At 36.8% G+C, this 24,948-nt stretch overlaps 3 protein-coding genes across 6 annotated transcripts in view; 1 reads left to right on the top strand and 2 right to left on the bottom strand.

Moving 5' to 3' along the window:
* Positions 1 to 4,466, top strand: part of zbtb16a (zinc finger and BTB domain containing 16a) — a 112,886-nt gene extending 108,420 nt beyond the window's left edge. For all 3 annotated transcript variants that reach the window (XM_079846809.1, XM_079846807.1, XM_079846808.1), the window contains exon 7: positions 837 to 4,466. In XM_079846809.1, coding sequence (XP_079702935.1) covers positions 837 to 1,066 — 230 coding nt within the window. In that variant the 3' untranslated portion in view covers positions 1,067 to 4,466. The remainder of the gene's footprint in view (positions 1 to 836) is intronic.
* Positions 4,467 to 9,249: 4,783 nt separating this feature from the next.
* htr3a (5-hydroxytryptamine (serotonin) receptor 3A) lies at positions 9,250 to 16,718 on the bottom strand (the record flags this gene model as incomplete). Its single annotated transcript, XM_079847883.1, has 9 exons — positions 9,250 to 9,971; positions 11,023 to 11,253; positions 12,784 to 12,994; positions 14,738 to 14,898; positions 15,116 to 15,285; positions 15,378 to 15,487; positions 16,050 to 16,094; positions 16,188 to 16,351; positions 16,652 to 16,718. 9 exons carry the CDS (start codon positions 16,716 to 16,718, stop codon positions 9,682 to 9,684), a joined length of 1,449 nt encoding a protein of 482 aa, XP_079704009.1. The 3' UTR covers positions 9,250 to 9,681.
* A 1,539-nt stretch (positions 16,719 to 18,257) lies between these two features.
* Positions 18,258 to 24,846, bottom strand: htr3b (5-hydroxytryptamine (serotonin) receptor 3B). 2 transcript variants are annotated; one of them, XM_079898567.1, is made up of 10 exons: positions 23,680 to 23,886; positions 23,269 to 23,435; positions 23,025 to 23,069; positions 22,551 to 22,660; positions 22,262 to 22,431; positions 21,887 to 22,044; positions 19,917 to 20,127; positions 19,598 to 19,807; positions 18,552 to 18,826; positions 18,258 to 18,346 (listed from the first exon to the last, which is right to left on the bottom strand). In XM_079898567.1, exons 1-9 carry the CDS (start codon positions 23,714 to 23,716, stop codon positions 18,561 to 18,563), a joined length of 1,374 nt encoding a protein of 457 aa, XP_079754693.1. In that variant the 5' UTR covers positions 23,717 to 23,886; the 3' UTR covers positions 18,258 to 18,346; positions 18,552 to 18,560. The 2 variants fall into 2 exon arrangements, with proteins under 2 accessions (XP_079754693.1, XP_079754692.1); XM_079898566.1 differs by lacking the exon at positions 18,258 to 18,346 and adding an exon at positions 24,811 to 24,846 and having other exon boundaries at positions 18,488 to 18,826; positions 23,680 to 23,738.
* Between the last annotated feature and the right edge of the window lie 102 nt (positions 24,847 to 24,948).

Below are 24,948 nucleotides of genomic sequence, written 5' to 3'. Positions count from 1 at the left end.
CTTTACCCAACACAAGCATTCTTCAATCCTCAACTTATCAATGCTTTCCTTAGTGACATTTTTAAAGGTCAACGTTTAGATGACTTATTTTCACTGTCAGGGGAAATGTGCTGCGCTTTGCGTTACAGTCTCTTTAAGAGGTTTCTTAAATAGCAACTTTCTGAACCAAAGACAAATTTGCTGTTTAACTAGGTGGTTATTTTGTCCTATGCAACATTTACTGCTGTTCCATGTGTTTTTTTGTTTCTCAATGCTGCAAAATTGTCATACACTTATTCTGTTTTCAGACAATAGAGGGAACATTTGTTGTATAGACAAATTTCCTAGCATTTGCTAATTTAAAGTCTTTTATGCTCACCAAGGCTGAATTTATTTGATCAGAAATACAATAAAAAAAGAGTAATATTGTAAAATGTTATTAAAAGGAAAATATATGAATATATTTTAAAGTGTATTTTGTTATTCATTTGATTTAGATAATTAAGATGAATTTTCAGCAACCATTACACCAGTCTTCAGTGTCTCGTGATCCTTTAGGAATCATTTCAGTATGCAGAAGAAACTTTTCTTTTTATTAGCAATGTTGGTTGCACTTTATGTACTTATAGTGTACTTACCTAAGAAAGTACTGGTTAATATACATAGTACTGGCATAAAAGTACATCGTATGTACATGCGGAACAGGACTCTAAAATAAAGTGCAACCGCAATGTTGGAATGTTGACTTCAATGCAGATGAATATTCCTGTCTGTTCACAAATATAAAAGCAGAACCCAGTGTACAACATCTCTTGATGTGTCTTGCAAAGTCCTGACATTTTGTATTCTCTGTGCAGGTGAGAAGCCGTTTGAGTGCAAGCTCTGCCACCAGCGCTCCAGGGACTACTCGGCCATGATCAAACACCTGCGCACCCACAACGGAGCCTCTCCGTACCAGTGCACCATCTGCCTGGAATACTGCCCCAGCCTCTCCGCCATGCAGAAGCACATGAAGGGCCACAAGCCTGAAGACATCCCCCCGGACTGGAGGATAGAGAAGACTTACCTGTACCTCTGCTATGTCTGAAGGGGGGGTGGGGGAGATGGCGGGGAGGGAAGGGGAGTGGGAGGGCGAGGGGTTAAAGCACCTGGAAACACAGTCAGGAAATGGACGGATTTGTCGGATGGCAGAGGCAGAGTGAGAACGGGAGCGAGAAAGACAGAAATCGTACCCATCAGTATCGCAAAAAAAAAAAAAAAAGCATCATGTTGTAGCCGTTTGTCCGTTCACAGCACGGATCATATAGGAGGTTAATTCTCTACATGTCCGCTTAATATACTTAAATATGTCTTATATCAGTCAAACGACACACTTCAACAATGATCCCTCCCCTTCGTAAGGACGCCCTCTCCTGGTACACCATAGTAGTGTGAACGAGACACAATGTTTATCTCAGTGCACGAAGCACTTAGATCCGTCAGTGGTAACGTGCCAGTCAGGTACTCCACAGCAAATATGAACCGTCATGCTCATCAGGGTCATTACTGCAAACTGGGACGTAAGCTTCCTGCAAAACGTGTTCACGATGCCCAGCTTGACAGTCAAGTGCGTAGATCCCTCCTATATGATTCACATTCATTAAGGGCTTATTGGTTTAACCAGTGTACAAATCAGCTAAGCTCTCAGTACTCTACTTATCAATGTCATTTCACTTTTTTTTTTTTTTTCCTTCTCCTCTCGGCATAGCTTCGTGCCGCATATTACAAGCTAACTTCACGACGACAGTTTTTGTTTGATGCTGATTTCTCAAGCGCCACATTTCAAGTACATGTTCACGTTAGCGCTTTCTTTGCGCCCAAGTCTGAAAAGCAGTTAACCGTTTGAAACTTGGCAATACATACAGAACATCCATTACACACTAGACATCTAATCAACTGTTTATGCTGTTGTTATAGAGACCAAAATGATGACTAAAGCTGCTTTTGTCAGTGGCTTGTAGACAGAGCGGCACTGTGACGTACAGGGGCTCGTCCGCACATATCCGTGTGTTCGCAGGTGGTCGCGAGGCTCGGGAACGCTGGGATGAAAGAACAGAGCAGATCAACTCTTTTGGTTTGATTCCTATCGCTTTGTCTGTGTTTCCTATTATTACCTTGATTTATTTCAGCACATCGTACTTGAATTACCTCGTTTTTTTTTTTTGTGACCTCATGTTTTCATTTTTCCTTTGTATATTTGATCGTTTGCTTTGCGTTTGTCCTTCGAGCAGGGGAGATATTGAAGTGGCGTGCGCTTTTAAGTACTTAAGAAATTAAGTGCCATGGTGAAGAGAGATTATTTGTCTTTTGTTTTGTTTATTTTCTTTGCATTAATATTACCAAACTTGGTATTATGTTTTTTGTTTTGTTTTACTAACCCTGCTTGTTGAAGAGCTTGTGGGTTTGGTTGTTTTTTGTAAGCTACCTCTAAGTTTTGTTTCTTTTGGTTGTTTCGTTTGCAAAAAGCACATTATTGCGTTTTGCATTATCGCAACTTCATCTCACGCTTTCAAGTGTTGTATGTCGGAAGCGAAGAATATGAAAGGGTAAGATTTGCTTATAGGAAAAGTGGATTACAAAAAATAAACAAAAAAAAAAAAGAGTCATAACTTTCCCTATCAGTCCCCCCCACCCCTGTAAATGTTACCTTAAGAGCAGAAAAGAGATTTCTGAAGCCTTAAGTTCGGGGTCGGAGTTGATCTGGGAGGTGCGTATGGAACAAGTGAAGTGTAGTACTTTAAAGTCTGAAAAAAACAAAACAAAATGTTAAACTTGAAAATATGTGAATAGAATTGTAGTTTTGTAATGTGAAAAAAGAAGGTTCACAGAGCGTGAGCCACCAAGAACAGGTCATATACAGCAGTGCATTGTGCGTTGGACAATTGGGACTGCAAGTGGTAATCAAAGATGAAAGGAAGGAAAAAAAAAAACTCAAATCCTGTCAGTTGACATGTTTCTTTGTATGAGTGTAGTCCTGAGCAAGAGCCAACAGAGGCCATTTGATATATAAAATTGTGATATTTTTGTATTAAGTGTCAGTCCCTTTTTCCATTTGTTGAGGTTGCTGCGGGGCAAAACTTTGTAGTTCTTTTTTTATATCATTATTCTCTGGTTTGAATCGTTTGCCTTGCTCCTCTTCTGTAATGTTGGACAGTGCGTGATCCTATAGTGATAAATGTTGCTTTCTGGATGTCAATACATTGCAGGTGAAGGACTAAATCAGCCACATTCTCCTTTGTGAAAATAACAACAAAAAATAATGAGGTGATGCCAATGATCAATTCCATTGCACACGATCTCTCAAACAAAACAATCAATGTTGCCAACGTTTTGTTTTTTACTTGAAGTGACTAAAAAAAAAAAAAGAAGGGATGGGAAGACGCATCAAAGGAAACGTAATTGTTGTGTGTCTTGCCGTTGTTTTCTGGAAAACACTGTGAGTTCGGGCATCTTTTGCCCCCTGTGAGAATTTTAAAAAACTAGTAGCTCCATGAAATAAGGCAGAAATATATATTTTGTTCTGTAAATGGATAATGTCGACTGATGTTAAATGGGTAAAACAGAGTTTTGCTATATGTGGCAACAATACGAGATATTAAGTCACATGCTAGTGTAACACTTTGATTTTGTACTTTGCTTTGAGTGTGTGTTTGAGGCTGAAAGAGTGTGTATTGTGTGTGCGTGCGCGTGAGAGCGCGTTAGTGTCAAATGCACTAATCTGAAAGTCATGTTCTATGCCACTTTTCTCTCACCATGATTAAAAAAATATTGGCATTGATATAGTTCTTCCCTCAATGTTCTTCGGATGTTTCTGTAATATCTTTGTGCCTAAATGAAATTGTTCAACAAATTGTTCACATATATCTGCTTAGTTTCTGTATTTTCAAGAAAATTATTGGTGTCTTCAGGGCTCCAGGGGTGCCATGATGATCTCAGATCGATTCACGTGTTTTAATAATTATCATTTGGTCTATTTTCAGTGGTTCCACTGGCGACCGATCGAATGCAACAAGCATTGTAGTGTTTTATACACGGTTCGAAAAAGACGAGCTAAACATTCCTTGGATAGGAATATGTGCGTTTTTCACAATGAATATCCTGCTTTGAGGGGGAAAACTTAATGTTTGAGAATCAAACTTGCTTTCATTTCCTCGTTTTTTTGTTTGTTTTTTTGCCTCAGCAACAGGTTTGCTGATTAAACCTTTCAACGACGTCCCTTTAACATTCGGCGGGTTGTTGATGGATGCGTTTGTACTGCCCCTACTAGACATGTCTTATTTGTTGTTTAAAGTACTTATGTTAAAGAAACGGTTCGCCGCACGTCATCATTGCATCCCTGGAGTTGGCTCACTGTGTTCCAGTGTGGTGTTCTAGAAAGAGTAGCCATTTCATGCTGTGTTGCCATGCATGTGCCATTGAGGTCAAAACTAAACTGTTTGAGTAACAAAGCACCAAGACGTTGTCTTTTTTTTTATATATTAGCACTGAGGACCAATTGCCCTGTCGGACCAAGCATAAAGCTTTTTATGTATCAAATCAGTTTCTCTATCCCCCTCTCCTTTACTGGCTTGTCTGGGTTTTCTTTTCTCCCCCATTGTGACAGCACAAGTGCCAGTCCTGTTGCTCTTTAAGAATATAGTGTTTTGTTTCTGGGGTTTTTATTTTTGTTTGTTCTATTATTATTATTTGAATTGTTATAGTTACGTCTACCTCAGCACCTAATCTTAGCCTAATCTTAGAAGGTGCCCAATTTTTTTTTTTTTTTTTTTTTTCTGTTTGTTGTCAATTGTACACATTTTTATTTGCATTAGAGCTTTGCAGCGGTCCTTTTGTCTTTTCCAGCAACATGCTATTTTTTGTAGCACTACTTTCTGTATGTTGTGCTACAGATATTGGCATCAGTTTCCTGATGTAGTCTTTCTTTCGGTGTAGGATCAGACACATCTCTTTGTAACATTTCAGTGTTCTCTGATGGAGTGTGAAAAAATAAAGAATTTAAAGAGATTGAATGCTGCAGGTTTTCTTCTCAGTGTTGTCACCAAGTAAATTTTGTGCCTTTAATAGTGAAAGATATTTTTTACATCCTACTAACAGTAGATTGTTTTTGTAGTGTTTTTTTTTTGTATTTTTTTTTTTTATTATTTTATTTATGAGTCTCAAAATAACAATGTTCAGTTGTATTCCTTAAATCTGCAGTTAGAAAAAAAATAAAAAATGGACTTAAGTTTGTCTGGCTTTTCATCTGTTCAACTCACAGTTATTAATCCTTTATACAACAATTGAAATATTTGGTTATTTATTCACCCTCATGTAGTTTTAAACCCATTTGATGGACTGTCTTATGTGGAACACCAAAGGAAATGTTATGTGGAATGTTCAAGATGCTCTTCTTTATAAAATAAAAAGTGAATGATGACCACAGCTGTAAAAATAAGGTTACATAAAAACTTACATTTACAATCTGTTTTCAAACGAAGCAGAAATAGCATGGATGGACTGCTGCTCCTGGTCACCATCCACTTCTATTGTATAGAAGAGAGAAACGTGAACAATGTACAGTACATGCAGGCTTGGAAACGACATGAGGGAGTAAATGATGAGTTTTCAAATTTTCTCTTTAAATCACCTGAAAATGTCTTTCAGATTTTGAGTTAATTTGCTGTTCTTCATGATGCTTAATTGCTGTTGTTCATTATCGGCATCTTGAAGCCTGTAAAACAAGGTTAGACAGTTTGATTAAACATTACTCGTTAGCAGTGTTGAGGGAAACGCATTACAAGTAATGCAAGTTACGTAATCCGATTACTTTTTTCAAGTAACTAGTTAAGTAATGGATTACTTTTAAATTTACGACAAAATATCGGAGTTACTTTTTCAAAAAAGTAGAGCCAAAAATAGAACTTTTGTTTTTATTATTAAAAAAACAAATAAACTCAGCCAAGGTGAGAAAAGGAATTGCAAAAGTAAGAAAATTTAACTAATTAACGAATATTGTAATGCATTACTTTTAAAAGTATCTTCCCCAACACTGCTGATTAGTCTGATTCAGCCTTATTATTTTTTTATTGGGGGGAAAAAGTGAGTAGGAAAAGCCTACTAAATAAAAGCTCATGCCTGATACATTTTCAGTTAGCACCACCTGCAGCTGAGATGATGGCAAATATCCTACGAACTTTAATGTTACAGTTAAAGAGAGTAGGGGGGACAAAACAAGACCGCGATCTTGATGCGAATACATTATCCGATGAATCCTTAAGACAGCAAAGTGGAGTCACAGGTAGTGTATCATTAAGAGAACAGGTTCTGTGTCTTCACTGCCTGCTCTCATTACCATTCGGAGGGAAATAGACTGAAACAAAAGCAGTCTCTGCTTCTCTTTTATTCTGGGGGGAGACAAGCTGAGAATACAAACCTCAGTGCTTTAGTGAGTCTGCCTGTGTTCATTACATAGAGCTCTGTGTTAATACCAGGAACCATCTGAGCAAATAATGGCAATTCGCTGCTATGCTAATGCTCCCTCTGGTATTGTATCTGTCTAGCACTCTCTGTGTGTGTGTTTGAGTTATGATCCTGTTGAATTATTGTAAACAGCTGCCAGTGTTAAGGCTAGACACACAGCGAAAGCTCAGCCTAACTGCTGGCAAATTTTTGTATTTATATTTTTTGTATTACGTAAATGAAAACAGACAAGTTTTATGTGATCACAAATTACGAACTTATTTATTCATGTACTGAATACTTTTCACATAAATATGGAATATGTATATATTATATCATAAGCAGTGGTTCAGTAAGTTCTTAGTAATTACTTAAAATTACTAGCTACTAATTACATATTTAAGTGTAATTATTCCTGTACTAATTACTCTCTAAAAAAAACATAGCATTACTACTTTCTAAATCCCATATCAACCTCAATACAGGGACAGATATTAACTGCTCTTTTAATTCTTTCAACTAAATATAAAATTGCATGAGTTATTCTTGAACTGACTATATGCAATTGCATCAGAATGAACAGTAATTGTAATTAATTACTAAGTAATGCATTATAGTTTATACCCAACACTGATCATAATGAAGAAAGGTAGTCCGAACTAGTAGCCTATACAATATAATACAAGTTCCTCCATCACTAGACGTCAGCTCACTGTTGATTGGTCCCTGCTAATTACTTAAGAAAATTCGTCCATATAGTGTATTGCCATTAGTGCAGCGATGCACGAAGCACATCTCAGAGGACACTTTCAAAGCAACCAGCTTCTGTTGGGAAACGCGGCGAATTCGTGGAAAAACTTGAACCATTGCGAAATCTTTGTTAACCGCATTTACAGTGGCTAATGAAACGCTGCTATCTTTTCACTTCTAACTATCTTTGTAAATCATGTGCCTCATATATAGCACACAATGCTACCTCAGAGTGCTCAGCTAATGAGACTTTTAATTAGGTCTCTTTAGATGAAACTGATTTTTTTTAATGATCGTCTGTGAAAGACTGCATGGTTCAGATCAGATTGTCTTCGTTTGGAAGCGAAGCATCGTTAAGGGCGACGCCGTTGCTGCTGGCACCCAAGACCGCCAGTTTTCGGCAAAGGTCACGTGACCCCCTCTGCGTGAATAGCTTTTGTGTGACGAGCAGGGCGTCCTATCTTTGGTTGCTCTTTGACCCAGATATGATCTAATGCACAAGGGAAGTTTAGACAGCGAAAGACTGAATGGTGGACGTGGTCTTCCCAAATCCCTTCAATTGTGTTCCCAGCTAAGCCGTGCCTGCGGGTGCGAGCGGGCCCAGTGGACGACCTCCAGCACATGAATCTGCAAAACAAGTAACAGCCTACAAATGCCACTTGAAGCCAGTTGTTATGACTGTGCATGGCTTTCAGGAATTACACTGCCAACTTCACCATGCCAACATTCCGTTCTTGGTTGATAATGAAATTCGTCTGGCAATGGAATCCTATTGTGTGCAGACTGTAATATTACAGATACCAGTGAAAGAATGTAATGTATGTGTAATGATGTCCCTCACATCAGCTGTCTTACCTGCATTACATGGCCTTAGAAGCCCTCTGCTGGTCAAAGTTGAAATGTAATTATGATCATATTAATCATAATGACATATTTATTTAATTTACATCAAGACGGGCATTTACTAAGACACACATCAAACTCTTATTCTTAGTGAAATTACTCTGTAAATTCAGGACTGTGGTGAGCAGAAAGCAGGATGGAGAGATGTGGCCACATTGATTGTATTGGGATCAATGCTCCCATTTACTGTCTAACTGATTTTTTTTTCTTCTTTAATTATGTAGGGTGTCGATGGCATTTATCCAATCACCCCAGGCCTGCTGAGTGCATTCCCAGTGAGGTGAAAATCTTTACAATTAGTACATTTAGTGTCACGGGCAACGACTAAAACTCAACCGCCCTCGGGCTGGAAGAGAGGGAACACAATACAAACACGGTCAAACATCTTCTCAAGACATACAATACAGACACTTTACAGGATGTTTTCATTTCAGTAACAGGATAGCATATTTTTTCACAGTACTACAGATTTGATCAGGATAACAGAAGAGGATATTGGAACCTAAATAATAGATTGTTGCTTTCATGACAATATAAAACCAAAATGATTTGGGTTCCAGCATTTAAAAATGAAGCGTAGTCTAGCATACACTACCATTCAAGTCATGTCGTTCAAGTCTCTTATGCTCACCAAGGATGCATTTATTTGATCAAAACTAATATTACGACTTTAAAACATAATTTTAGCATCATTACTCCAGTCTTCAGTGTCACATGATCTTTCAGAAATCATTCTATATGCTGATTTGCTGCTCAAGAAACATTTCTTATCATCAATCATCAATGTTATAAGTTGTTCTGCTTAATATTTTTGAGGAAACCGTGATACATTTTTCTCAGGATTCTTTGGTAAATAAGTTTCATTTATTTGAAATGGAAATCTTTTGTAGCATTATAAATGTCTCAACCATAACTTCTGATTTATTTAATGCATTGTTGCTGAATAAAAGTATTCATTTAATTTAAAAACAAATCTGACCCCAAACTTTAAATGGTAGTTTATGTTTGACCTTGACCTGCAATTAATCTGTACAAGGAAGATATTTTTTTCTTAGTATTGAAATACTTTTAAAAAAAGACAATACACTGCTAAAAGTGAGTTATACATGCATTTGATATATGTTTTAAAGCTTTGTCTGAGTTTCCAGCTTCTTTCTTTGGCTTCTTTTGGAACTATTTCCATTAGCGGAGGAAAAAAACAACCAAAATAGCTTCCCATAATGTATCTAAAATGTGAGTTGGTCATTTTTTCACTTCTTTTTATGTTTTGCTGCTGTATGAAAGGAATATCACACTTGCAACTGTGCTGTAGTACTGAATATTAGCAGATATAACAATCATACATGTATTCTGTATGCTTTTTTCATTGACTTCAGAGCATTCATCTGGTAAGAACAGCAGTCTGCAAGTAATAACTCTTGATTTGAAAGCACATTTCTCCTCTATGGTGCTCAAGTTATTCTCTTGTGAGATAACAATCACATTACCAGCACTTAAACTACGTCAAACACTGCGTTTACTTTAAGCAGTGAGACAGAATCGGCGCCTTCCCTCTGTGACCCACGTCTGCGGTCAGACGGTCTGCCAGACGGACCACAGTGTGCCTAAAGTGATGCTGTAGGCCAACACGGTGAGCAGGTAGATGCGGAACAGCAGGACGTCCAGTACGTACCCCACCTGCAGCCACTCCTTAGCGATCTCCCTGCTCTCATCCTTCTTCTCCATGAACTGACGGATGGCGGTGATCTCGCGCAGGATGCCGTCCATGACGGGAGCTCCGGTGTCCCGCGTGGACAGGCTCAAGCCCAGGTTTCTCCCGGAGTCTCTGGATCCCTCGCAGCTGTGGTGGTTGCAGTGAACCGCTTAAAAACGAATCACAGGCGAGTTTCAGAGCTTGTTTAATCTGCAAAAACAGACCACCTAGAAGAGCACTGGATCTAAACCTTTATGGCCACAACAATATTTGAACGTTTCTATAAAGATGCACTTAGAACAATTGCCAACACTTGCATTATGAAAAGAGCAAATCCTTGCCCAGGTCATTTAGTGCAAGGGTTCCCAAAAAACCTTTGTCACCCTTAGACATAAAATATTTACCAGAAGTACGCCCTGAGATTTTAGGTTAATAGGCAAGATACCCCAGATGAATAGGGTAAAAAAATAAAACTAATAGATATCACCATACTTGCCCAGTTTATTGATTACATTAAGAGATACAACTATTTGAAAATCTGGAATCTGAGGGTGCAAAAAAATGGCCTTTAAATTTGTCCATTTATGTTCGCGATTGTGCTGCATTCACTCATAAAAATAAATGTTTTATATATTTACGTTAGGAAATTTACAAAATATCTTCATGGAACATGATCTTTCCTTAATATCCTAATGATTTTTGGCATAAAAGAAAAATCGATCATTTTGACCCATACAATGTATTGTTGGCTATTGCCACAAATATACCCGTGCTACATATGACTGGTTTTGTGATCCAGGGTCACAAATCAGAAAATACTGTCAACAGCCAGAAGAAAAATACATTCTCACCATTAATAAAATGTATAAAATCAGGCAAATTATATATGAACAAACCCATATGTAAAAACCTTCAGAACATATATAGGAATAAAACTGTATAGTTTGGTGTATGTAAGTGCTGCTGAAGTGGAGATTTCTGAACAAAAAACACTTCAGAAAATGACGTCCTGCTGTTCTTCAGACGCAAATAGATAAAGTGCTCTAAAAGGTACACTTAAAAGTGTATTTTGGATGTTTTCTTTCAACTAGTCTGAAAGAACACTTTGCGAAAAAGCCAAAAAGCCCAAAATCTCAAAATGTAAATAACCCTTTTTTAGCGAAAGGAAACAGTTGCTAAGGTAGGATTGGTCAAGAGGGGCTTAGCGAAGGGTCAGTTACCTGTGTTCATGTTGTTCTCTTTGTAGAGCGGCAGGTCGGATCCCTGCGAGAGGAGCGAGCAGACCTTCCTGTTGCGAATGCAGAGCAGGACTGTGGCCTTCTCCAGCACCAGGTGTTTGACCCACTGCGGGACACGGGACTGAAGGTCCTGCTTGTGCACCAGCCTCACGATCAAAACCGACTCGGTCAGACTGATGACCAGCAGCGCCATGCATACCACAAAGTACACACCTACACTCAAACACACAGACATAGCACAACGTTACTGAGCAAAGCATGCTATTAATGGCCAGAAACACAGAATGTAGCATATGCTTGCAGAATGTAAGAATTAAAATATCGAATCCAGAACAATTCATTTCCTTATTATACACCACTATTCAAAAGTTTGGGGTCGGTATGATTTTTTTATGTTTTTGAAACAAGTCTCATGCATTTTTTTTTTTTACAAACATACAGTCAAAAAGGTAATGTTGTGAAATATTATTACAACTGTTTTCTATGTGAATGTTTTAAAATGTGTTTTTCCTGTGATTTTCAGCATCATTACTCCAGTCTTCAGTGTCACATGATCCTTCAGAAATCATTCTAATATCATGATTTGCTGCTCAAGAAACATTTCTTTATTATCAATGTTGAAAGCAGTTGTGCTGCTTAATATTTTTGTTGAAACTGGGATTTTCTCTGATATTTGGATGAATGGAAAGTTCAAAAGAACAGCATTTATTTGAAATATATACATTTTGTTGTTGCAAAAATGCAAATGTCTTTACATTCACTTTTGATCAATTTAATGCATCTTTACTAAATAAAAATATTAATTTTATAAGTAAAAAAAAATAATGTATGTGATAACTGGCCTTATTTTACACAGTATCTAAAGAAAAATACATATATAGAGAGTGTGGTCCAAAAGACCCCTGACCAAAAATACTTACCTTTTTATTTTTATTTTTTTAATATATTTCTTTAATAATAAGTATATAACTCTAGCTGCATGATCTCCTCAAGTTTGTGTACAACCTGATGACAGATAGAAGTGAATGCTGACCATGTATATATAATCACATGATCAATTTCACAAATTTGCAGATTATAGGATCTTAAATATTTCACATTCATTTCCTTTACATAAAGTTTCTCTGTTGTCATTTTTTTCAAAATCATATAATGTTTATTTCCTGGCTCAAATTAGATTGTGAATTTATGCTAACCGTGTCAAGATAATAATATTGCTGATTTTCCCAGAGTCACGCTGGTTTATTGCTGTATTCACTTGTTTAGATGAGTAGTTCTCATGATCTTTCTCAAGAAAGAAAAAAAAAAAAACCTTGCGTGTCCTCTGTGGGCTTTAGTGTGTTTGACAGCATTAGTTTTGCAATTGCATTTGAACCTGAAACCTCTGTAGTGTTCTCGGCTGCTCTCCTTATCTCTCAAATTAATCAGTGTATTTCCGCACAAGCTTCCTCACAGCAGCAGTTCTATACTGAAAATCAATAAACATGCGGATTGACTTCAGTTGAAACACTCAAGAAATCTCTTGTTTTCGGTCTGCGCAATTCCGCCCGGCTGAGAGGAAACTGTATTGGATCACACAAATTGCTACAAACAATTAAAACATTTAATATGCTCTAGATGCAGTAGACTAAATTCAAAATGTCACCTCTCTCACATAATTATACGCTTCCTCAATCAGGGAATACAGAATGAATGATTGAAATGCATCAGGTCATGTTCTATGAAACAGAAAGACCTCATTACCAATGAGAGGGGTCCCTATGGCAGTCGCTGGCAGAGTGTCTGAGACGATGATGAGAAAGACAGAATAGCCCAGGAGCAGAGTGATCTTGAAGGAGACTCTCTCTCCACTGTCTGGAGGCAGGTAGAATCCAACAATGTCCATCACCATCAGGAATATGCTGGGCAACAGGAGGTTGACTGTGTAGAACAGAGGTCTGCGTCGGATCACAACCTGGCGATTAAAGAAAGAGACGTGTTTCCTTCTGGCAATAATCCGATGATCTATCTCACTTTGTTTTTCTTTCACTCTGGCACTAATTTAAAAGTGCTTTCCAAAAGAAATGTGACCTGACATTTGGTGCATGTCCATTTAGTGGTACACTACCATTCAAAAGTTTGGAGTCGTTAGTATTTAAAAAAAAAAAAAAAAAATCAGGCAAAACCGTGTTATTTGAAATATTACAATTTTGTTTTATATTTTAATATATTTTAAAATGTAGTTTATTCCTGTGATGGCAAAGCTGAATGATCCTTTAGAAATGATCCTTCAGAAATCATTCTAATATGCTGATTTAGTGCTCAAGAAACATTATTATTTCTGCTAGTGTTTTTGTGGAAAGATTGAGACACCCTTTGTCAGGATTCTTTGATGAATTCAATAGAAATAGAAGTTCAATAAAAATAGAAATCTTTTCTAATGTAAACTTGGTTTTGTCCTCTTTACTACAAATTGATATGTCTAATCCGGGTTTATGTCTTCTCAATGATGATTCTGATCTTTGTATAAGTTCATTGCAAAAGAGAATGTTGAGAATGAAAGACAATAATACAGAACTGGTTTACTCCGCACATGTGTGCAAAAACATATTGGATTCATAGCTTACATAAAATAGTGACTTGTGAATGTACAACAGCATAAATGAACAAAGCTAAACCTAGTACCATTGATGCATGGCAATGTTTTTCTTCCAACATATTGGACTATATAAAGGAATGACTATATAAGGTTTTTTTTGTTGTTTTTTTCCATATTGTTAAATTATGGATAATATGTCTGTTGCTCCCCCTTCCCTGTCTGTCTGTTTGTTTGAATGGATGTTATTTCTAAAGACAATAAAAAGTTGATCACAAAAAAAAAAATTGAAATCTTTTGTAACATTATAAATGCATTTAATTTGGATGCATCCTTGCAGAGTAATAATTATTATAGTCATAATATCTTCCAAACCTTACTTCCACCAGCCTTTTGAACTTTAGAGTTTTGGGCAGTGTTCAGGTAACGCATTGCGAGTTATGTAATCAGATTACCTTTTTTCAAGTAACTAAAGTAACTACGTATTACTTTTAAAATTGACAACAATTGTATTTTTATTTTATTTTTTATTTTTACTGTCTATGATTGTAACACATTACTTTAAAATGTAACTTTCCCCAACACTGGTGTTGGAAAGAGTTTGTTCTGTAGCTTGGCGTTTCTTTTTTTTTTTGCGCAAATGTTACTGTATTTATATGCTGATACATATTTATCCGTAGTTCATTTTAAATTGGTTAAACTTTTACTTTAGAATACTGTTACAAATAATTAGAAATTCCTTCTGAAGGATTTGATAATACTTGAATTATTACCAATGTGTTACCATGATCTTCACTTTAGAATGAATTATACATTATGCATTATTCATGTGAATTATGAACCTGTATATAGTAGTTCTTAGTAGTCCTCTGGGAGGTATGAAAAAATTGTTATTGATTAGTTAATAGTGAACTACCTCATTCAACTGAGTGCTATTAATTACTAATTTGTTACTTGGTGTTTCTTGTTATAGTAGTTTCTAGAATGCTAAAATTGCATTGCTCATTTGTTCCTGTGTAGTTATTCATTAACGACGGAACAGTATTCTAAAGCGTTCCCCTTTTTTCAAAAGCAAATGCTAATGTGTGCCGTGGCTTAATTTGGTATTATTACGTTACTCACAGTAAACTTCATTTCGGCATAGAAATCATCATTATCTATGCTGAACTTGTTGTATGTGGAGAGGACATGAAGCAGCTCCCATTCTCCCTGGTTCATGAACACACGCTTGTCGTTCATTACTTCCTCGGGGGTTCTCATTAGTGTGATGTTGATGTCTTTAGCTATGGGATGAGATAAGGTTAAAGGTCAGTTCCTTCGTCTTTTAGGAAAAGCCATGTTGCTTCTTTTTATTGTGCTTGAATCATTTCTGCAATAATACATTAGAGCCTTCTTATTTCTTCTGTAAATGTGGTTTAAGACTTGGAATCTTGGAAAACTGTCCATTTTGTCAGTGATGAATCTGAATGATCTCTCTTGAGCTTACTCATGTTCACTTACTTGTGTGCAGCCAGCTCTGGAAAGTCAGGCTACATTTTTGGACATCATAAGGAAAGTTGTAGATATTGAGGGAGCAGGCGGTCACCACCTGGATAGGCTTATAGTTGCGAACAAGCCCGGTATGGCCTACATAGACGTAAGGAATATCAGGAGACTTTCCTACATCCACGCTGCAGGGAACAAAGAGAGTGTTTATAAAGGACTGCTGTGAAGAGCCCACTGAGATGTTTCAAAAGTGTCTCATTAACGTCTCAATACTCACAATTCATTGATAAGAATATCTGGAACCCAGATGTTGGCAGTGGGAATGGAAATCTGTTTGACTTCATCAAATTCTTCAGGATCCCACGTAAGAAACTCATCTATCCATTGCTTTTAAGGTGAGAGAAATGTCAAGTAAATATCAAAAAAGAATCAAATCAAATATTCCTCAATTAGGTAACTTAGGCCTACAACATAACTGTTCTTGTTTAATTTGGAGACGGAAATGAAAGTTAAAGCTTAATAACTTGTAAATCGATTCATGAATCGGACTATAATAACTGTCACGTTGTAAGTTTTTAAATCACTAAAAATAACCGTTCAGTCATACATTCTGTCAAACGAACGTTTGCTGTTTACGGTTTACTAACAAGAAAAAAGTCATTTGGGAGTCGGTTTTGTCGTAGCTTACATTGTTGATACACACAAAAAAGACCCGTCTTGTATGAGTTAGTTGTTCGTGAATCACGTTGTATGTGTTTCATGTTGTTTATCGAAGTTACACTGCTCGCGCTGTGAGTTGTTGATTCACTAAAAAGAACCGGCTCATAAGAGTCATTCCTTCAGGAATCGGATCATTGGTCGCGCTGTAAATTCGATTCAGTAGCAGTGTTGCAGAGACTTGTAGTGCGTGAAATTAATTAAATTAAATTAATATTTTCAACCAACATACCTGTCTGTACCAAACATATGTTGTCAAGACCTGGTTCTTCTCATCCTGTGTGGCACGAAAAATACACAAAATATTTCATAAATAATTGAATAAATGATTAGTTTGCATAATTAATAGACGTTTGAGAATTCTACCCACCACATTGAGGATCGCATAAACCATGAGGTCAATGGCCACCGTCGTTGACTGTCTCCAGTCGCGCACTGGTCGAACTCCTTTCTTATATCCGGCACTTAAAAACTCATTTAATCGAACCAGAGTGGCATTGGCGAAGCGCCCAGTGTTACTGCTCAGCTTCTTCACTACACCGAGACAAAAGATTAGTCACTATCACTTTTACTTCATTTAACTTTAGCTTCTGCATTAGACAGTTTAAAGACAGTAATACGCGAAAGCATGTCGATTAATTGCAATAATTGATAGTGTTTCAAAACCTGTCGAGCTGCCAACAAATACAGCAATTTGGAGCATCAGACTTGAGTGTAGATCTCCATTGGGTTTTGAGATGAGGCAATTTAATGTGAAAGTACAGCGCTCGTTTGTTTTAAAGCTCAAACGCGAGCTGTTCTTATAACCAAAGTCAAAAGTTTGAGAAAAGTTACCTGAGCAATTCACCACCGTCCCATAGATACAAACGCAGAGAGCTGTCCAGAGTGCTGAACACTTCATTGTGCCGAGCTGTTTGGCGTTGCCCTGGGTTCTTCTCGCAGGCTTCTAGCCTGGTGCTGCTTCCTTCCAGTGATGCTCTCTTAGCTCCATTAGTTATCTCTGAGCTTTCCAGAAGCGCTCGGGCTGTCATTACAGCACTTAGTCCACCCTCCCTTCTCTGCATCATCATCATCCCACAGTTTAGCCAGGTCAGAAAGCACTTCAGCTTGTCCCAAGAGTCACATAGGAGAGAATTAACTATATAAGCATAGCAAGCATTCTGTAATCTTGAAAAAATAACAGATAAAATACAATTTATTATACATATATATTTATTAACTGTATAAATATTGTAGTATACAGTTGGTATAAACATGATACAGTTGGTATAGTTTGTGAGCACTATCTTTGATAAGGCCTCGCCTTAAGGATAAAGCATAGTGGTGTAAATATTTTAAATATAATAGGTTAAACAGCATAAAGTGTGTTTATGTTTTTCCCCTCAACAGCGGAGGGCGCATATTACAGCTACCTTTGACATTTCATGGGTCATATTTCACCACCAAGTTCAAGTCAATTTCCATGAGCACTTAGACTACTACATTAAACTGTGATCTAATACTTCGCCCAGCCATGATGAGACTTAATTAGCTTGGCAATAGGCAGGTGATTAGATTTGAGTCAGGAAAATATTATCAGAATTTTGATGAGGAATTGAATTATGTATTATTTTTTTATTATTTTTTTCTGACTGGACAGGCAGCTCTGAGAAGCTCTGTAATGAAAATGTACTATAGTGATAGTGACGTGGAAGTGATTGTGGTTTATTTTTCAGTAAGGAAACTGGAGCTTGATATATGATTATGTTACAGGAAAGGGTTCTTCAGTCTCATTATATGTTATGTGTGATGTTTCAAAGAATGCTCTTTAAAAAAAATTTTAAGGATGTATTGCTACCTGTTCTTGCCCTTAAAAATGACATATGTTTATGTAAGCGTATATTGTCAAATTTATTCAGATATTAAATCAGTTTAATAAAAATCAGTTAATTTAGAAATGGATTTAATTGGAATTAGGATTTAGATTTCTTGCTGAAACAGTTTTTCACTGAATTTTCATTAGTAAGATTTTTTTAATTTTTTTTTACCATCCAGGACAGAAATGCTGACATTATATATAAATGTCAATAATATAATAAAAATAAAATAATTTATTTGGAGTTTTAGCAGAACAAAATCTCAAAACATCTCAACAATACAAATTATTTTGCAAAATGATTTATTTGCAAGCATTTTCATATTTTGCAACAGTAAAAAATATTACCAAAGCAGTTATAGTAAAATGTTTATATAACGTAATCGAGCCAACCTAAGATTCTACATTTGAGTTCCACTCCATCTCCACTTGAATATTTAACATTCAAAGGTTTAACATAACCTTTAAAAAGTATTAACATAAATAAACACCTCCATTCTCATGAGTGGAGATTTAATGTCAGAGAGATGTGCTACAATTATTAAGAGAATCATGGAAGAGAAAGACAATAAATACAAATTAGTACAATAATTTGTTTTCCTTTATTCTACTCAATACAAACACATACAACAGAAAGAATGCTTGCTTGCAGCCAGTCTTTACGATTTTTACATCTGAAAGAAAGTTCAAATGTTTTACAATAATCTCCCAGGAAACTGGTCAAATTTTTTGTTACGTGTCAATCTGCAGAAGCACATCTGAATGAATGTGAATAGTAGGCATCAATTGCAATTAATTGTTTGATACTTTAAAACTGAAACTGCACAGCTGTGGAATCTGTCACTTTGTATTAACTCAATCTTTCTCTTCTCGTCACACCTCTTTTTTTCAGGCAGAGCTCCAGGTTCCCCAGAGCAGCAGTAGAGTCATCACATAGATGAACATAAACATCAGGTACATGCAGAAGAGGAGCTTGTCCACTTTCAGGCACAGTTCCACCCAGTAAGACTGTGAAATGCCCTCACTGTCCTCCTCCTGAAGGTACAGTCTGAGAGACACCACCTCCTGCAGGATTTTCTCCAGTGAAGAGTCACTGTTCGAGACATCTGTCAGGGAGAACAGGTCTGGCTCTGGAGAGAGATCAGACTCGTAGCCTGAATCAAAGACAACAAAACCATTTAGAATCATGTGATATATATATATACACACACAAACACAATAAATGAGATATAATATCTTAAAGCTTTAAAACGAACATTGCAACAATATTACAGTGATATTGATAGCCTACTGAAGTCCTCTGAGGATATTTTCACTAACTTGCTTCTACAGAAAAAAGAGAGCGTGAATTTACAGTGTTACAAGAGACATAAAAGTAGCACCTATACAGTGTTGCCATGGACAATGGTGAGTACGAACCACTGATCTATATAGAGAATTTTCCAAGTTGGGTAAACTTCTATAGTGGTGAACGTGGAGATATAATTATTTTTATATAAAAAAATAATAATTTTTGTATTTCCATTTTGTTTTATAGCAAGAAAAAAAAAAACTGTAATAGAGTTCCCACATTTTTTCAAAAGAGGGAAAAATATAGAGAGATTGATTATGTTGGTCAGAAGAGGGAAAGATTTCAAATTTGTCGTCACTCCCCTCAGCGAGTGATATAACAAATATATATATATTTGATTAATCTAGATAATGTTCATTTTTGAACAAACTTTTGGTTGTTAGTCCATAATTTATTATATAATTGTTTTAAATGTATTATTATAAACTGTTATATAAGAATATTCAGTATTACTTAAATGTTAACAATACAGTATTAGTACTGTTAACATTAACAAATGAATGTTGTTTATAACTAATGTCAAGGAATAGAACCTGTAAAAAACATGATGAATGGATAATGTTCTCTCTCCTACCCCCTGATTGCTCCATATCATCCAGTGTCTTCATCGAGGTGAAAGCGCTCTCAATAAAGCTCTGGTCCATCGAGCCGTATTTGTCTAGCAAGCAAGCCGATATGGACATCTCCTTGACTTCGTTCTCACTGTAATGCAAAAGCTTCACTACGAAAATGGACAATGACAAACTAAGCACCAGCAGCGCCATGCAAACAGCAAAGAAGACCCCTATGGCAAAAAGAGCAGACATTGTTGTCAGTGAGGTGAGGTTGCTGCCCGTCAGAGTGTTGTTAATAGGGAAACATTGTGATTAGGAAAAGCTCTGGCTGTACTATACCAATGAGGGGTGTTTTAATGGCTGTGGCAGGGATTTCATCCATCAGATTGACTCTGATTACAGTGAAGCCCAGGAGAATGCTGGTCTTGAAAGTGATGCGAGTTCCACTGTTCGGAGGCAGATAGAAACTGGTGACATCCACCACCATGAAGAAGATGCTGGGGATGAGCAGACCTACCACGTACAGCAGGGGGCGCCTGCGGATCAGCACCTTCAGAGAGAGACGAGACTGGCTGGGATTGAACGCTCTCTGGGTGAGATTTATTTCATCACTTGTCATCAGGAGCAAAAGAGTGCTCTAGGAGCAGTCTGAAATGGCTGTGTCTGAAGAGGAATACATAACAAGCGTAAGCCTTCTCCCCATTTCCTGGATTTGCTAAATCGGTCCGATTTCTCATTCTAGAACTGAAATTGTTTTCCCACACCTCAGCTCCCCCTGAGAACCGAACCTCACTGCCATTGAGCTATTACCCCTCGCTGCCCCTCATCTGGATCAGGACCATTCATTTCACTTTCCTTATCTAAGGATGCTTAAGCTTTCACAGTACAACAAAGAGCAATTTCATACTGACTTAAACATGTTCCCCACCCATTTGCCCAATGAGTAAAAAACACAAATATGGATCTCTAAATGGCTTCGTCAATGAGCCGCAGAGCAAAGGTAATCAAAGAACACAGCCGTTTCCATGGTGTGCCTATCTTAGTGGAACAGGGTGGATTGCCCACGAGTGTGAGCTATTGGCCTATTTCTCCCACTGAACACGACGTTCATTGATCAAATGCCAGAAAGACAGTCTCATTATCATCATCCTTGCTGTGTGTTGTCTGCCGCTAAGCCTCATCTATTAGCATTAGTGCGAGTCCGCTAACAGCCATGCAAAGGTTGGAGAAGGGTTGTGGCGCGTCAGACCGCATGCTGTCAGTACTCTAGTGTGTCCGGCGGACTGTTACGTGCCAACGTCTCAGTCAGCCTCCAAAATGAACATTTGTCGAACACCAAATTCAAGTCAAATTTGGCAGTGATAAGTAAATAGAAAAGTACATTGAAATATTATTTCATTTTAGAAATTAAAATAAAATGTAATCATTAAATTGAAATATATTTTGAAATGATTTCAAATTAAATCACATTAGATTTTAAAGTCGCAATGTGAAGGAAGTAGCGACAGATCTTGATGTGCATTTGAGTGAAACGATTGAAAAAGAAAAAAAAATGTAGTGCCGAGACTTGGTTCTGTCCATCGGTTGTTGATTGAACAATTGCAGTCAACTGTAATAAAGTTTAAGTAGACAAAATGATTGTCTAATAATAATAATAACTAGAAAATCTAACTTTACGTAAAGCGACATACAAATCTCAACTCATTGATTGCTTATATCCTCGCAAAAAATAAACAATATTATCGTCCAGCAATATAAATTTGGATATACTGTACAGCGCATACATACAGTACACTCATGTAAGGCAATACATTATTTATATAAATAATATCCCGGCTGTGTGATTGCATATATTGTCTCAAAAATGAAACAATATTATTGCACAGCTCTATTATTTTATATGAATTCATTTCATTTCATTCATTTATCCGCATTGTTGCACTCACGTAAAGCGATATACATTAGTAAATCCCAACTGCTTGATTAAATCATCTCAGGTTCAGAATGTAAACTTTATTATCGCCCAGATCTAATCTAAAGATATACGGCTTTAAATTTTTAAATTGGCCCAAGTGCAATTCTTGTTGCAATAGTCTGTTAACATTGGCTCAATGAGAAATAATACGCCAGACTAATTGAAAAATTTAGATGTGACCAGTCACTAGAAATTTTTGACTTGGGGATGTAATTTTTTTTTACAGTGTATTATAAACATTAATGTTTTCTGATTTACTGTAAAGCTGCTTTGAAACAATGTGTAATTGAAAAGCTGCCATTGAATGTCATTTTTACTGCTTGAATAAACTCACATTAAACTGAATCTGCGCGTAGTCTCTGTCCTCTAGATTCAATGTCCAGTAGTGAGAAGGGACAGACAGCAGCTCCCATTCACCATCATTCATGAACTCTCTTGTGTCGCTGGCGATTTCCTCAGCAGGCCTCCATAGAGCTAAATCCACTTCACTCACTGTCAGAGAAACACACCAGCAGTTCATTGTGTTACGGTAGAATTAAGTATTTATGTTGGCAGGTTTGTGAGAACCTCATTTAAAGTGTCAGCTTTTAAAAGATTCTAACCAGGGCTGATCAAAAACACTCAGTAATCACAGCAACTCTCATTATCCGGAGACCAGCTTGTTTGTAAAGGAGTGAAAGCACGAGCTGTGTATGAGCGAGTCATTTACCTGAGTGGAGCCAGCTGCGAAAGGTCAGAGTGCAGTTCTGCTTGTCAAAGGGAAAGGCATAAATCTCCAGGTGACATGCTGAGACCACCTGGATGGGTTTGTAGTTTTTTACTGTTCCTGAGCAGTTGACATAAACATATGGGATGACTGGGGATTTGCCAACATGGACGCTGAGAGAGAGAGAGGAAGACATATGATGCAATGAGAGTATAACTCGACAAAATTCGTTTCCAGGAAACAAAAGGAGCTTGTGATGTGGGCAGGGGAGATGCATCTATCATGTACATACAATTCACTTATGATGACATCAGGCACCCAGATGGCATCCGAGGACAGCGATATTTCAGTGATTCCATCAAACTCTTCAGGATCCCAAACGAGAAACTCATCGTTCCATATCTGAAACATTAGAGTAATGTGGTTTACTGTTTCCACCTAGCAAGTCCCATGAGAAAGATTCAGATCTCCGAAATGTTTAGATTTCATGCATTTAAAAAATCGGATTATTGTGTGTGTTCCTTTGCTGGACCTGTCTCAAAATGAAATTTATGAAACTTCGTTGTTAAAATTTAATTGGTTTATTGATATTATTCAGAATAAAAGTAAATGTTCAGGTTAAAGTCAAATGTCAAACATTTTTTAAAAAGCTACCATAAACAATGCACATCAGAATATTTGAATCTGAAAGTTTATGCTATACAACCATGCTGCTGATTTCATTATGAATCATTACCACTAATTAGACAAATGAATTGATACTCACTTGGCGATACCAAATGCTGGTGGTAACTTTCTGAGTCTGTCCGTCCTGTGAAAAGGCAGGCGCAAAATGACTTTATTATATTGACATGGGAAGCAGACAGACTTTAACACCTGTGCAGTATGTTAATTTAGTTCACACTCCTATGCACTGCATATAAAAAAACTTAACGTGATAGATGTATATGCAATATTGATCATACGTTGAGCAATAAACTGTATCTCTCTAAAGGTTAAAATGTGCTTACCACATCCAGGACAGATTTGATTATAAGGTCAATGTAAATGGTAGTTGGTTTGGTCCAGTTCTGGACAGGCCGAACTCCACTGTTGTATTTGCGAAGCAGTAACCTGGTGAGTTGGTTCAGAGCAGATCTCTTTGGTTTCTCTGGGACTAACTCAGCCTGTGGAATTGCTGTACAGAAATGTTAATAAGTGCAGATCCTGATTATGCTATAATTATCAGTATGGATTGCCAGCATACAGAATTCAATCACATTCATTCCATAAAATTCACAGCAAGTTCAGCGTTCACTGAAAGATCAAATGTTTCTAATTGTATTGTATCCTTTGAATAATAAATGTTAATGCAAGTAGCTATAACTGAATGATTGTATACTTAATTCAGTAAAAAAAAAAAGAAGCAGCACTGGACTTACCTGACAGTACCAAAGATAGCAAGAGGACAGGACTCATCCTGGCAATTCAATTCCAGGAACTTCAGAAGAAGAAAAATGCGAACTTATTCAAATCACTTTCCACAGCCTTTGTCCCAGCTTTTAAAATGTTACCCAATTACAAAGTGCCTTTTATTCCAGCAGAATGCCATGGAGCATCAGAATGGTCGTCGTACACATGACTGCAACAAATGCACAGCAGCAACTTGCTCACCACTCTAGCAAATTGATTTTCCATTATGATGGTAAGAAGATCTGGGTTTAGTGAATAGGATGTGTACTCTGACTGCTCAGTTCATGGACCCTATATACTATAGAGAATAACGGGACATGCTACATACATAATCACAATTATGCAATCAACTATTATCTGTAAAATAGTCCAAAAACACATAATTTGTTTCTTATTTATATATTGAGCATGAGCTGCTTTTACTGAATCGGTGCATACTTTAACAAAATCACTGTAATTTGTTTTGCAATGACATTCTTTGTCAAGAAGTCTTTGACAGTTATCAAATACACAAAAAAAAGAGTGATATGTAGCAAACAGCATTGCATAAGTTTTCAACAGGTGTTCTAAAAGTCATTCCTAAATTAGTGCCACATAGACTAATCTGTCAAACAGTAGCAAGCTAGACTAGACCTCTACCCTAAATAAAAATGTTCTTGCTTTTTATTATTAGTTTGGTCCTAAATATTTTTTTACTTTTTTTTCAAGGTGTATAGGGACAAAAGTAGGTTGTATGTGGAAAATATGTCACCATATACAAATTATTTTGATATTGTAAGACATTTTTGACTAGCATTATACGTAGTCAAAATATCAGATATGATGTCGGTTTATATACTTTTGGGGGGCCGACAAAATCTAGGCTAGGCACTAGTATAGATTTATTATTGTTTTGTTTACATACCCTAACTAAAGTAACAATTTTCCGCAAAAAAAAATAAAAAAATAGCGTTCTAGTTACTGGGCAACAGTGTCATAAATTAAACAAAATGGCTGAAAGTAACTATATGAAATGAAATCCATAGAGGCCATAGTAGGCTAAATACATTTTGGGCAACCATTTATTTATTTACGTTTTATTTACGTTTAATCCACATTACCTCTGCCTGGATGAGACATTCATGATTAATGGGTTCGTGGGTTAGATTAGAATTTACAAAACGTTCACAGAGGATTAGTTTCAATGTACCAAGCGCGCGCACGACGATTCCCAGCACGCGCTTGAGTTGAGTGAGTGT

The sequence above is a fragment of the Squalius cephalus genome (genome assembly GCF_949319135.1).
Source record: "Squalius cephalus genome assembly, chromosome: 17".
Classification (NCBI taxonomy): domain Eukaryota; kingdom Metazoa; phylum Chordata; class Actinopteri; order Cypriniformes; family Leuciscidae; genus Squalius; species Squalius cephalus.
This window is presented reverse-complemented; position numbering and strand designations above follow the sequence as displayed.

Coding starts and splice junctions, on each gene's coding strand:
- htr3b (XM_079898566.1), bottom strand. CDS start 23,716: ATGAGTCCTGTCCTCTTGCTATCTTTGGTACTGTCAG. Junction 22,661..23,024: donor CCAGCATTTGGTATCGCCAA/GTGAGTATCAAT, acceptor CTAATGTTTCAG/ATATGGAACGATGAGTTTCT. Junction 22,045..22,261: donor TCGCAGCTGGCTCCACTCAG/GTAAATGACTCG, acceptor TTTCTCTGACAG/TGAGTGAAGTGGATTTAGCT.